This window comes from Cheilinus undulatus, linkage group 23 (assembly GCF_018320785.1).
Source record: "Cheilinus undulatus linkage group 23, ASM1832078v1, whole genome shotgun sequence".
Lineage (NCBI taxonomy): Eukaryota > Metazoa > Chordata > Actinopteri > Labriformes > Labridae > Cheilinus > Cheilinus undulatus.
Genome location: NC_054887.1, coordinates 17,783,312 through 17,798,131, shown reverse-complemented (window position 1 = coordinate 17,798,131; position 14,820 = coordinate 17,783,312). Strand labels below are relative to the sequence as shown.

General features: G+C 38.7%; 1 protein-coding gene across 3 annotated transcripts in view; it reads right to left on the bottom strand.

Moving 5' to 3' along the window:
- exoc4 (exocyst complex component 4) overlaps positions 1-14,820 on the bottom strand; it is a 187,452-nt gene that overhangs the window by 150,172 nt on the left and 22,460 nt on the right. For all 3 annotated transcript variants that reach the window (XM_041780750.1, XM_041780753.1, XM_041780754.1), the window contains exon 8: positions 12,482-12,662. In XM_041780750.1, the coding sequence (XP_041636684.1) occupies positions 12,482-12,662 (181 nt within the window). The remainder of the gene's footprint in view (positions 1-12,481; positions 12,663-14,820) is intronic.

Genomic DNA, 14,820 nt, shown 5'->3' with positions numbered 1-14,820 from the left:
AGATCTGACAGTTACTAGCCTTGACACCTTCCTGCATCCACTCATATAACCTGGATGTATGCAGCTTGTCTCCATACAATAAATAAGACAATTACTTTCTTCTTCCTCCTGCCTCTTACATCAGGTCAAGCATGTAAAATCTCATTAAAATTACAATCGCTCCTGCAACAAAGATTCCAGGATCTTATCACTGTCACCTGTCAATGACCGGGCTGCTTGTCAGTGAGGATCACTTGAAAAAAATGACAAAAAGAATCAGAAATAAAGACATCAAAAGGAGCAGGAATAAGTCAAAGAAATTGGAAAAAGTCAAAAGGACAAAGATTCCTGTTAGAATGGCATGAAAGAGATGCAATAATACATTCATTATAGTGCTGTGCCATATTTCATCTATGATAAGTTTTTACATGAAATAAAAACGTCACACTGCAATATCAGGGATACAGCTACGAACATGCACCAAGCATCAAAAACCGGTTAGATTTTCTACCTGTCTTGCACATTTCAGAGGACTAAGCCGATGTGCAATATTGCAATAAAAGTTTCTAGCTAAGTAGTCATGTATCAATGCATTAACTGCAATGCGATTATGGTCAATAATTACTACAGGAGTTATTTTTCTAATATCATCACATGCTTCCACACATGCTTTATTGTCTTAGGACATCAATTACCCTTGGTTATAGACAGTACAAAAATCCAAACTAAAACAAAATTGTGTAATTTCTAAATGCAACAATTAAAGGGGATGAATCTAAAACTATAGAAATTTTGAGATTTAATGTGATTAAAAATTGTAATTTTTTTTAACAGCCCGAGTTATAATATAATACAATACATTACAACACGACTCCACATGAAAGGACCCAACTGGATACAACATGTTAAGGTAAAATAATTCCATATCATGGTGCATAAGCATGGTTTTAGGTAAAACATGACACAACAAGATATAATACGATACAGTGAGATAGGATATGATGCGTTACAGTACAGAGAGGTGAGGAAATGTAAGGTGTGATACAGTATGATACGATATGGTACAAAACAATAGGATAGGATCTGATATTATCAGAGGTGTCAAATAACTAAGTACAAATACTTCGTTACCTTACTGAAGTAGAAATTTTGGGTATCTATACTTTACTGGAGTAATTGTTTTTCAGCCTACTTTTTACTTGTACTCCTTACATTTTCAAGCAATTATCTGTACTTTCTACTTCTTACATTCTAAAAATAGCCTCATTACTCCTATTTCATTTCAGCTTGTTTTCATTCTGGTTTGTCAATGTTCAAAAAAACACAAATAAAAAACCCAAAAACCTATCCAGATAAATCATGTCATCCTGATAGAGTGAATTTGATTGTGGTTGGATGAGAAGTATAAACATACCATTCTGACACCTTACTGGTTTGAAAGCAAACCATTGCACCTGCGCACGACACAAATCCCGTCACACTCCAGCAAGGAAATATCAGACGTATGTAGCCTAGTACGAAGATGTCTGTGGCAGAGACTCAAAAGAACTCAAGCGAAATGTCCCAACTAAGCACCAGTGAGGAGGTTGGTAGCCAGGAAGACCAATACTTATAGGCAACTAGTCATCATATCTTCTGATCCATGAATCACATGTTAATGCTCAGTAGTACACATATATGGTTCTTGAATGTATTTGCATTGTACTAAAATGCTTTTATTTTCAATAGGCATAAATGCGGCTGTGACAGGTGCATCCCAAATTTTTCAACATTAACATTTTAATACAACATTATAGTCATTATGGCCTTTAGAAAAATGTTTTGTGGGGAGGTGGGGTAGTGCACTATAGGCCCCTGTGGCGCAGCGTAAACTTTTGTCCTTAATGGCATTTTTTCCCCCTTAAATTACTTTTACTTTTATACTTCAAACACGGTATGGTAAGTTAGGACATGATATAATACAATAACATGATAGAATGATGCAATGTGATACAGTATGATACGAAACAAAATACAATATGATAGCAAAGAGTAAGGTACGAAAAGATACGATATGGTACAACACAGTTTGATAGGATATGACACAATAAAATACAATTCGATGCCATACCATGCTGTACGATATTATACGAAAAGGGTATGGTATGGTATGGTAAGTTACAATATGATACAATACAATACTGTACAATACGATGTGACAGCATATGACAGGATACAGAAGGTTATGGTGCGGTATGATAAGGTATGACACGATACGATGTGATAGAATAGGATATGATGGGATACAATTCAACACCACCACACTAAGATATGATACAACAGGATGTGGTACAGTATGGTGAGGTACGATAAGATACGATAGGATAAGAAACAAAACTAAACAAAACGATACAGTATGTCACGATACGAAATGATATAATACAACAAGGTACGATAAAGTGTATTGACCCCTTTAAAATATACTAGTCTTTGACACATTTTAAAAGACAATGACAAAGAAGTATTGTAGATTATTTTCAGGTCCATAGATTCAAGTCAGCTAAGAAATGATGAACAGCAGAACCATCACAGCAGCCAGCAGCTTCCCTTAATAATCTAAAACACCACTGGTTACCTCTGCCAAGGAGGTTATGTGATCGGGCGGGTTTGCTCGTTAGTTAGTTGTTAGTTTGTTTGTTAGCAACATAACTCAAAAAGTTGTGGGTGGATTTTGATGAAATTTTCAGGAAATGTCAGAAATGGCATAAGGAAGAACTGACTAGATTTTGGGAGTGATCCGGATCACCATCTGGATCCAGGAATTTTTTTAAGGATTCTGTACTATTGGGAGATAGGGCTAATGGCGGAGGTCTGCACTCTCTGAGTGCTTTTCTGGTTTATAAAGTGGAAAAAAAGAAGAGCATTGAGATGTTTTGTAGTTTATGATGTTGAATCATACATAAAGGTGCCATTATGGACCCAAAATATTGTTCATCTGCAAATCTATAAAAAGTTGGCAAGCAAAAAGTTCCTCACACCACATTCTACCACCAAGCTGAGGACTTCACTTCAACTTGAATTCCTCTGAGTGTTTGGGTGCACTGAACACCCACATCTCCCTCAAGGGCTCCCCTAACAAAGAAATGCATTTCCACAACAAATATTCAGAGTAATTCTATCAACCCACCAACCTCCTTCTGCACCTGAGTGGTTTGGGTCTGGTCCCAAACTTTAATCAGTCTACTGGGCTGAGTGCTAAGTTCTTTTAATATAAAAGGAGAAAAGCTCCATCACAGTCTGCCTTTGTAATTCATTACCAGCACTCCCATCTGTTTCTACCAAAGTAAATGTCCCGATTCAATCCTTTGTGCCTGGAGAAAGTGTCTCCTCATCCTCCATCCTGTCCATTAGAGCCCTAACACCCAACAAATCAGTACAATTAAGAGAGCATCACTCAAAGCCTTGCAGGTGAACACTTGTAGCTGCATGAAGTCTGCTGTCAATCGGCTAAAATGAAAGAATAAATATCACTTCATTTCCATCCTCTCCTTCTCATTAAGTCACTTCAAAAGCAGGTGGGAGAACAATCTCAACAATTTGTTCCCTTCTCAAGGCTTTATTGAAATTGGCTGTTTTCTCGCTAAATCTCTTGGCTGGTGTCTTGTCACAAAACATATCGACTGATATCCCTCGCTGCTAGCTTGAAGTTTAAGTCTAAAGTGTCCTTGGCCATCAAAGAAAGTGTTCTTTACACACCCTGTATTGATTGTGCTCCAGAAACTTCAATAACCTTCACGAGTTCTGACAGAGCTTCAGCCACAGCTTCTCCCGCTGTACTGAACCACCGCTAACCGACGGGGGTTCCCACCTGGAGTGAAGCACATCTACTCAATCTTTTGAAGGCTATCTTGTTGACGGGGGAAAGGATAGTGTGCCTGCGTGTTCACTGAAACCTATTTTATTTCTCTCCGTGTTCTCGCTGTGCCCTGAACATTGTGTTTTTGAAACATTTGTATCTTAGAAAAAAAAAAGAAAGAAGACAGTATAGAATAGTTTGTAGCCTTGAATAGATGCAGATAGCAGAAATAGCTGGGCTCATGTTGAAAAGACAAGATTTACTGAATGTTTTCATAAAATATCAAAGAGCAGACAAGGCGGATTAAATATAGTGTGCTTTTATAAAGATTTAACTCTGCATTATCATTGGTTTACAGCTATTGTGGGGAGGTTTAAGCTGGTTTAAAACAGATGAAAATTAACAACATTGTCTCTTAATGGCCTAAAAAAGCCAAAGGATCAATAAGGGACAAGATAAATTATTTCTATGGAGTTATTTCTAATTCAAACGAGGCTGTGCTGAAGTGTCAGCTGTGTGTAGAAACAGATTTTATGAACTTTTGACTGTTAAAAAGAGGAGGGTGTAATTTTCAGCCAGAAAACTTCCCTAAAGCATGTACAGGACAAAATCAACACCTAAATATAACACAGGATCTCTAACCTCCTAAGACTCTGCATTTTCAAATTAGGGTCTTAGATTTCGACTTTCCTACAACCTCATTTCTGCAGTCAGAATGGTTTTTTTACAGAATTTTACAGAATATCCATTAAAGTTTAAAGCAATTTGCTTGAAATGTTGGAAGACTTTCCTGTGAAATTACAGATATTTTCATAGAAATTTTAGGGAAATTGGTTATTTGGGGGAATTCAATTTGAAATTCACAGTTATATTGGGCCATGTGCTTAGGCCTCTGAAGAGGTTCAGGCCAAGACTAGACTAACCTCCGACATATGATCTAGTGAAGATTTGGTGCAAAAGTATAAATCAGGCCTGATCCTCTGTAACATAATCTCTGCTTTAATCTCTTACATATGAAATGCTTCTATAAACTCAGGGAAAGTGTTACATCCAACACTATGGGAGTTGAATTAACACTGATGATTTTGCTGTGTTGAGCTGATCTCTTTTAGCAGATGACTAAACTATCAACCTTACCATGAGTAATTTTAACACTTTTCAGGTTTCATCAACCTATAGTGGTAAATTTTAATAACACAATACAGCTTAAGTGGGTGTTATATTTTTTCTCTAGCTAGAGTTCATTAAACTCTTCAATTTTACCACTAGGGACAGAGTTCATTAAACACAACTTCTGATTGGGACCAAATACACTCAGATAAATTGTTACACTTAGCACGTTAAGTTTTATTTTACACGGCAGAATTTACTGTGTGGTCTTCCAGGGCTTTTATTCCTTCAAAAAAGTTATCTATAATACTTTTAAATTTGAACTGAGAGTACCATAGCTTTTAAGGTGAAGGTTATATTATTAATATTGTCTTTCCCTCTGCCAAGTCATTAAATGTTTCAACAAGTCAGGAAAGCTGTTGCAAAATCAAACACCAGCCGTTTATGAATTCTCAGAGTCTCAGGTGATTTTGATGCAGTTGATATAAGAGGGAGGTGGGGGTGTATGGGACATCGTGAAGATGGTAAACTTCAGTGCACTCCAGCAGTATGTTAATATGACAGGGCTTTGGAGGGCAGAATAAATGTGACGCGTTGATTAAAATGTTGGGCGAGAACAACGTAGCGATGTCTGCGCTTCATATCTAATTAAAAGAGATCATTGTCTTCTGGCGCCTCTCTGGCAGTTCAATTCGCCTCATTTTCTCCGTGCTGATGAGCCCAGAGACAGCAGATTGGAGCCAGTTGTATATGTAAATATATTTCTGGCACTACCATAACAGCTGCTTTTTGTCGAGGTTCATCTATGGCTAGAAAAAGAATAATTCATGGAGCGAGTTAAAGCAAAAAGAGACGTGAATGTGAGAAATACACAAAATAGAGCAAAATTTAAAATGTTCCTCAAATAGCAGAAAAAGACAATGTGTTTAAAGATTTCCAGAAGCTGAGGAGAATCACAGCACAGAATAAAGAGAGGACTTCAGTAACAAAAAGGCTATTGTCAAGCAGGGACACGTACCTGCAAGTCAATTTTATCAAGGTTTTCTTTTAATATTTCACTTTTTATTCGGAGCACTCTTCAAAAGACCTCAGCCCCTGTTGCACGCTTTCTTATCTCTTCCTACAGTACAAAATGTTAATATGCAGAAGTTCTGTGGTGGTGTTTCTGTGATCAAAAAATCAGTCCTTTCAGAAGGCAGATAGTCAGCATCTTTCTGTATTTTTTGAATGCAGGCACAAAGTCTGCAGAGAGACTCATTAAAAGTGTGATTTGCACTCTGGTCACACACTTGCAGCAGCAGACAACGGACATGGCACGCAGTCACCCAGCCATAAATCCCAGCAGAATGCGCAAATGGCGAGCTAATTAACAAACTTGCACGGCTCAAACCGGATGAACGACAAGGTCAAAGGGTGATGGACGACAGTAGCAAGAGATACATTTTGTGCCAGCTGTACAAAGAGGCTATTCTAATGAAGAATACACTTGGTTTACATGATGAGAGCTTCTATTTGGGCTCAAATTACCTGAAAGTGTATCCAAACTGCTGCCTTCTGAATGATATAAAGGCACTTTAAATTTGGCACTTGATGTTGTTTTGACTAAATTTAACACCCAGTAAAACTTGGCAAACCTAATAAAATGGCGCTCCTACTTCACTGTTTATTTTATTTTTGAAAAGGCAAGTGAAGCATATTAAACATTTATGAATACACATAAATTCCAGTCACTGTGATTTCTTTGATAATTCAGACTACTTTGAAGAATGTGACGGCTCCTGATGGAAAAGGGAAAGGCAAAGGCAGCAGTTGTATACACTTAGAAATGTAAATTCAATAATGGTGTGAACAATCGATAGATATACTCGCACACAATCTACAGAAGACGCGAAAAACTGTGAAGTGCCAGATAAAACACTCCTCCGAGCATGCGGTTTTTTATGCTTTGAATCAATACTTCCACACTGAAATTAGCAGCCGCATCTCCAGCATTTCTGAACAGGGATTAGAACCATTACACGAATCTTGACTTTCAAACGCTTGTTTACCTGCTCCCCACACTGAGCTTGCAGAGCCCCAGTCACGTATTGATGAACGGCGCTTCTCTGCAGAGGCCTTGTAACTGGGTGCACCCTGTGTTTCTGTCGGCTCTCGCATCTGTCTGCTGGTATGTCATGTGGAAAGGTCAACGTGGTTTCTCCACCTCTCAAAAGTGGGAGAAAAAATAACACCTACCGAGAGGTTTCTGTGCATGTCAAAGATGTGAGCTGCAATATGTAAGAGGTGCGAGACAGGCAGGGATTCAAATGGTTCAAGTGTGAAGGGAGGAACAAAAACTAGGGACCCAGAGTTGGGTATTTGCTGATAAAGAAGACCCCTGCACTCCCAGTGAAATAAAAAGAACAATCATGCTAGTATTATTGTTTTACAAATGTATACTATACTGTATGGATGTGATTGGATTGCTATCATTTATACAATGTGATATGATAAGATATGACAAAATACAGTACATGATCACACGATTAAATATGATACAACAAAATGCAAGCCAAGAAAAGACAAGCCCACGGGACCTAATGGAAAAATAAAACAGCAATTTTAATTGTTTTCATTGACAAAATCCCAATATAATAGGACTACAAGCACTTTTCCTGAAAACAGGTCTACTTACAAACTATCAATTATTTCTAGGTCTATTCATCCCTCCATCCATTTTCTATACCGCCTATCCCATTGGGGTATGAAGCCTATCCCAGCTGTCATTGGGCGAGACGTGGGTACACCCTGGACTGGTTGCCAGTCAATCGCAGGGCTGACATGTAGAGACAGACAACCAGGCAGGCTCACATTCACACCTACAGCCAATTCAGAGTCACCATAAACCTAATGAGCATGTCTTTGGTGGAGGGAGGAAGCCAAAGTACCTGGAGAGAACCCACGCATGTCCAGGTAGAACATGCAAACTCCACACAGTAAGAGCCGGGGAGGAACCAGGAACCTTCTTGCTGTGAGGCAACAGTGCTAACCCCCGGGTCGCTGTGCAACCCCACTAGGACCAATATCAATAATAAAGAAGAGCTTTGATTTTCAAGAAAAAAGTACTTTTCAAACTAATTGTCAGGTTTACCAAATCATTTATCTACGAGACAAAAATAGAAATATCCAACTTAAAAAGTTGTTGATGTAAATCAACCCAAACTTTTTAGCTTGTACAGACAAAAATCAAACCACTGTTTTTAGTTTGGTTTCTTCTACATTTTTGACATTATATTGTAAATTTATGATTTTAAAAACCTTTCAAATGCCAAAACTTAAGACTTTAAACTAGAACACTTTTTTTCACACTGGACTTCAAGCAACGTGGATTCTGAGCCTCTCCACTCTTCTATGTCCCAGAGTCTGGAGGACAGGCTTGCGTTACACATGAGCAGTGCCACAGGCTGATCACCTCCATGCTACACTAGATTGATGCAGTAATTCATGCAAAAGGAGGCCCAACCGTGTATTGAAGGCATAGAAATCAATATACTTTTCAGAAGCCTGACATTTCTGTTTAAAACATCCTTTTTTTATTGACCTTATGTAATATTCTTATTTTTAGAGACACTGAATTTTGGGTTTTCTTATCTGTAAGCTATAATCATCAACATTTCAAGAAATAAAGACTTGAAATATCTCACTCTATGTGTAACAAGTCTATACAATACATGGGTTTCACTTTCAGAAAAGAGTGACAAAAAATATTGAATTTTTTCATGATATTCTAATTTTTGAGATGCACCTGTACTTTTAGATGAAATAAAACTGCTTTAAGGCTGCATTTGGTTCATTTCTAAAACTGATTCTAACAATTTAGTCAAGAACACAGCATTGTTCAGTCCAAATTTCCATGTCAATCACTATCTTTGTCTTAAAAGTAAAACCACAAAGCATACGTCAAGGAAATGGCAGAGATCATAGTTAGATTTTGACAAATGTCGCCCATGTACTGGCCCCTTTGAGGATCCTAAGACATGAGATTAGAGCTGGTTCAGTAGCCAATAAAACCTTACAGAGCCACCATGGGAGCAGAAGGAATTTAATTTCTCTCATTGCCGATATGTGACTCTCTTGGACAGAGTGGGCTGAACGAAGGGGGCGAAAGTGAGCGTGGGAGTTGTGAGAGAAAAAGAAAGCTAGATAATGAGATTAAAAAGGAAATTACAAGGAGTAAGAAGGGCATGCACAAGGTATTGGGAAACTGAGAGTGTGTAATAGAGAGGCAGGGGGAATGATGCTGCAGAAGGAAGATGCAAAGGGAAATGGAGATTGAGAGAAACACGAGCAAGCAAGAGATGAGAGGAGCAAGAGCGGGAGGGCGCGATGGACGAGGGGCCTTCACAGTGATACAATCGGTCAGGAAATAATAACACGAGTGAGTGAATAAGAAAACCTCATTTCACGTAATGAGTATTCTAATCAAGAGATTACATTATCTCAAATCGCAGAGACAGGGGAGAGCGGAGCCCCTGGCAACTGGGTGTTGGCAGATATCACATACTGGGGAATGGCTTAATGCCTGCTATAACTGCGCTGGTACAGCAGAGCTATTACAGTACATGCCTATACACATTCACACCCTCAGAAAACCAAACACACACACCTAAACACCCCTCTATTTACAGATCTATGCATTCCAGCTGGAAAACACTCAATTTTTAAATGGAGACGAGCCATAGAGAAATAAATGGGCTTCAGTTTAACTGGAGAGAAGCTTTTTCATTTAAGTCTGCACTTTGATGATGAGTCACTGGTATTTGTGTAAAAGAAACCAAAAATACCCAGTTTGTTTGCTGATCATGTTGTAAATCAACACATTTGTGAGAAAACTGGCTACCTTCGAAGCATACACTATATAGAAAAAAGTATTTGGACGCCTGACCATTACACCACCACTGTAATGACATTTTACTCAAATACATGTACTTTAAAATGGAGTTGGCCGTCCTTTTGCAGCTATAACAGCCTCCACTCTTCTTGGAAAGCTTTCCACAAGATTTTGTAGTGTTTTGTGGGATTTTGTGCCCATTCATTCTGGAGAGCATTTATGAGGTCAGGCACTGATAATGGACGAAAAGGCCTGGCTCGCAATCTCTGATGCGGTTCATCCCAAAAGCTTTGTTGGGATTGAGGTCAGGGCTCTATGCACGCCAGTCAAGTTCTTCCACACCAGACTCATCAAACATTAGCCGGATTTCCATAACAGTTTCTTGCAAAATAAAAGCGACATTTCTAAAATTTCAACTAAGTACAATGGTGCTTTGTGAATGTGTTTCCATAAAACGGTGTTTTGGGCATGAGCCTTTTTGTAAAATCTCATCTCCAGAGACTCCGCTGCAAGCAAGATGGACACTCAAAAGCTGTTGCATGTTGGTACAGTTATGATTACATCTACAGCAGTTGCCTTGAAAATTTTGAACAAAAGACAAAGGCAGCGTATGATAGTTCAGAGACCAAGTCCGTATGTATGGCAAAGGCCACATATAATGGTATAGTATGGTGTTAAGAAAAGCCTCGTCTCCTCTTCTGTCCAAACGTACCGCGCCATGTTGTCTCAGAGTGAACTGGTCATGTGACACCGTACTTTACGTCCTGTGACGTGTAAATGTGAAAACAGTGTTTCCATTTCACTTTTGCGATATATTTCCATATTGAAATGTCTGAAAAACCACCTCATGAGAGTGTAAAAACTTTATAGCGATATTTGAGAGGTTTTTCGAAATTCAGGTGTTTCCATCACCCGTTTTTTGTTGCGCTATTTAGATTTTGCACATTTCTAAGGATAATGGAAACGCAGCTCATGTCTTATAGTCCTTGCTTTGTACACAGGCACAGTCATTTTGAAAACGAAAAGGGCCTTCCACAAACTGTTGCCACAAAGTTGGAAGCATAGTGTTATCCAAAATGTCCTGCTATACTGACGCGTTAAGATTGGCCTTTACTGGAGATAGGCGGGCCAGCCCAGACCCTGAACAACAGCCCATACCATTATCCCTCCTCCGCCAAGCTTCACAGTTGGCACAGTCAGGCAGGTAACGTTCACCTGGTACCTGCTAAACCCAGACTCGCCCATCTGACTGCCAAACAGAGAAGATTGATTTATCACTCCACTAAAAACATTTCCACTGCTCCACAGTCCAGTGACAGTGTGCTTTACACCACTCCAACACTTGGCATTGGATTTGGTGATTTGAGGTTAGCATGCAACTGCTTGAAAACACATCCCATTTGTTGTGCTTACATTAAAGACGGTGGAAGTTTAGAACTCTTCAGCTATGGAATCAGCAGAGGGTTGGTGACTTTTACACACCGTGCGCCCTAGCAGTCATTTTACTTGGTTTTCCACTTCATGGCTGAGTTGCTGTTGTTCCTACATGCTTCCACTTTCTCACTGTTTGGATTACAATAATATATCTCAGTTTATAGTGGAATATCCAGCCAGGATGACATTTCATGAACCGTCTTATTGCAAAGTTGGTCACTGAGCTCTTCTAAATGACCCCACAATGTTTGCAAGTGGAGACTGCAAAGCAAGGTACTTTATTTTATACATCTGTGGCAATGAGTTAAAACACCTGAGTGCAATCATTAACTGGTGTGGCCAAATACTTTTGTCCATATAGCGTGTCAAGTTGTTGCCAGTATTTCTCATCAGGTTTGCGTAAGACAGACTTGTTCAATTTAAAAATCCCCTCATCCATCTGACAAATCCAGGCTACTTTTTACCGAGGTTATACATGAGAGATTTGAATAATAATGACACAACACTAAAGTGAACCAGTAAAAGGGAAAATGCTGTTTTACAGGGGCAAGTGGGAACACACTTCTCACTTTGAGAGCAACAACTGCCAGACATTTCCCTCTGAGATTCACCACAGGTCACCTCAACAGCTGTTCATCCCCTCAGCCAATCATATGGGAGATGAACCCGCCATAAATACTTGCCAATTAAAAAAGCAGACGTTAATCTGAGCAATCAAGCTTCCCTTGTTCTGCTGCGTATAGACTGAATGCTGTCTGTAGCATCACTGCAAGGTTTTATCTGACTCAATTACTAGGAGAAAAGGTGAATTAAATCAGTGTTTTGTAAAAGTGCTAGGTGGAAAATAGATCAAGGATGAACAAATCTCTATGGCAGCGGATTTAAAAAAAGCCTAGAGCATAGCAGAAGGGAAGATACAAGGCACGAAAGCAAGGTCTACAGGAAAGTATCTTATGAAAAGGTCTACGTTAAAAATTATGCCTTAGTTCAAATAGTAATCAAAATGAAAAAGAGTTAGTATACACTAATTATTATAGGATAGATTAAAAGTTAATTTAACTTTTCATTAAATGAGGGAAATGCCTAAGAAAATCCACTTTATGGATTAACAGATTTAGAGATTACTATGGTTAAATACTTATTTTAAGCATCCTTTCCTTGCATTTTAGAGTCCTATAAACAGTTTTTTACATTGAACTATAATGAGCGCTTATATAAATGGTCTTGGTGCTGTAAATGTTTCTCATACTGACCTGCAGCACAGTCTGGATCTTGGCAGAGACATCAGCTTGCTCGTAGAGTTTAATTCCCTCCTCTTGGGCCCCGCCCGGGCACTGCACTGCAATCTGCTGCAAATGGGCCAGCACCACACTGTGAGCCTGGGCCACTGCCTTGAACTTGTCAAACAAAAGCTCCAGCAGCTCCAGCAGCAGCCTGCAGAGGGAGCCAGAGGGGGCAGAAAAGGATGGGAATAAGGAGATGGAGGGAGAGAAGGAAAGGGATGAAATTAAAACAACAAATAGATGTTAAACTTCATGAAACATAACAATATGAAAAATCATTTTTTTCACATTTAAAATTGAATGCATAAGAGGCACAAGCAATTCAGAAGAAATATAACATTTTCTGGTCAGGAAACGCACTACTCCTACAGTTAAACAATTGGCCTTGGATTTGTGCATAAGATATTCAGCTTTTGTTTATTACAGAGTGGAGAAAATGAATCATAGACGGGGCTCTACTCTTGGTGTCAGCTAGCAAACCAGTTAACACTTTTTTTGCTTTGTTTCACCACAAAAAGCCTACGCACCCCAAAGAATTCCCTTAACAGAGTGGATATTTGTGCTTTTGCATCTCACATCCAAAATCATGCTAAAATAGATGAACTATTCTGATGACTATTTCCTCTAAAGATCAAGAGAGGACTATATTATCTTTTAATGCTTGACTGTACACAGTAGTGCTGGTAAATTAATCAAGTTTCAACTTTAATCTGAGCTTCCTATGACCACAAACACAAGGTAGATTAAACTATTACTATGCCACATGATGTGCTACGCTTGTTTCGTTTTTTAATTTCTAATTTTTTTAAAGAATTGTGATTTTCAAGTATTTATATATCTTTTTCTACTTATTTATTTGTATGTATTTATTTGTTTCTGACAGTTTTCAGGTTGTTGAAGTGTTAAGAGTGTTTAAGTTCAATAAAAGCAGGTGATGCAGATGTAAAATAAAAATAACTGATTGCCATTAATTGAGCAGCGCTTGTAAACAGCAGATGTTCCTTTTCCTGACATATTTTTTCCTTTTAATAAGGAGCTGCATTTATACAAAAGTTTACTGACTTATATGCTGTTTGCAGTCACATGACCCAAACAAGATACGAAAGTCAGACGGGGGCAGGAAGTGAAGAACAGCAGTTAGGAATCAATGAGAACAGAGGAAAGTTTGTACATTAAAGTTCTGGTAGATGACGCTTTTGAGGAGTCCTGTACTGAGCTCAGAGGCTAACTAAACCTCTTTTTAACAACTTTTCTCACTTTTTTGTATTTAGAGCTTTTAATAGAAATGGTGGTGTACTACTATGCAAATCAATTTTGTGGGGTATGCAACCAAGTATTGATGTTTCATTTGTGAACCAGTCAGTTCTTCATATCCACTTTTAAACCAAAAATGACAGCTTTTATTGAGCTGTATTGTAATAATCCCTCAGATGGGAGAAAGACATACCCCCTCTTTTCTTACTGATGATTATTGTGCCACATTTTTTTCTTGGTTTTCTGCCATTCCAAATGAATTTGGAAAATGTGCTTATTTGTGGAATGGTTTGTTTGGGACTTTAACTGGTATTGACATAAAAAGATACAGCAGTCCATGAGAGAACCTTACAGAGAAGTCAAAGTAGCACGATTCTGATTTGACTGATTTTGACCAACTATCGACAAAATAAAATGCCGATACCAATAATCAGCTTAATGACAAATATATATATATATATATGGATATGTGCCCTAGTTTATTCTGCATAATTACAAACACCCATTTTGCTGTTCATATATAACTCGTGATACTATGAGTAAAACTAAAGACGAACTGAAGAAAGTGAAGGATATACGAAAGGTTATCCACCAAAAATCATGCTCATGTGTATTTCAGAGTAACAGAGGAAAATGGCAGGACCATCCTTCCATTCACATCTGCAGCAACAATAACCACGCACATGGGCTGACCGCCCAAAGTCATGAGCGGCCCATCCTGGACTCAAACGAACATCTACTCTCATTTTTTCTAAATGGTTGTGGCTGAAGAAAGAAGCGAGGCCGAAACCAAACAGACCTTCCACTTGGTCTGAGTGCCCCACTCTGGATTGGAAACTCACAGTTGCCTCATCTATTGCTAATGCTTTCATACAGACTGCGGTCTTTGCTTTATACACAAGGACAAAGCTTTCAAAGTAGAGAGGGGACACAGGTTACATTAGCTGAGTCCGAATGAAAACTCAGTGCACCCATGTCAGTGAGTGTCCCCTTTGTTTTAGTGAACATATTATCACTGATATAAACCCAGTCTTCCTGACCATCGCAAGTCTTTA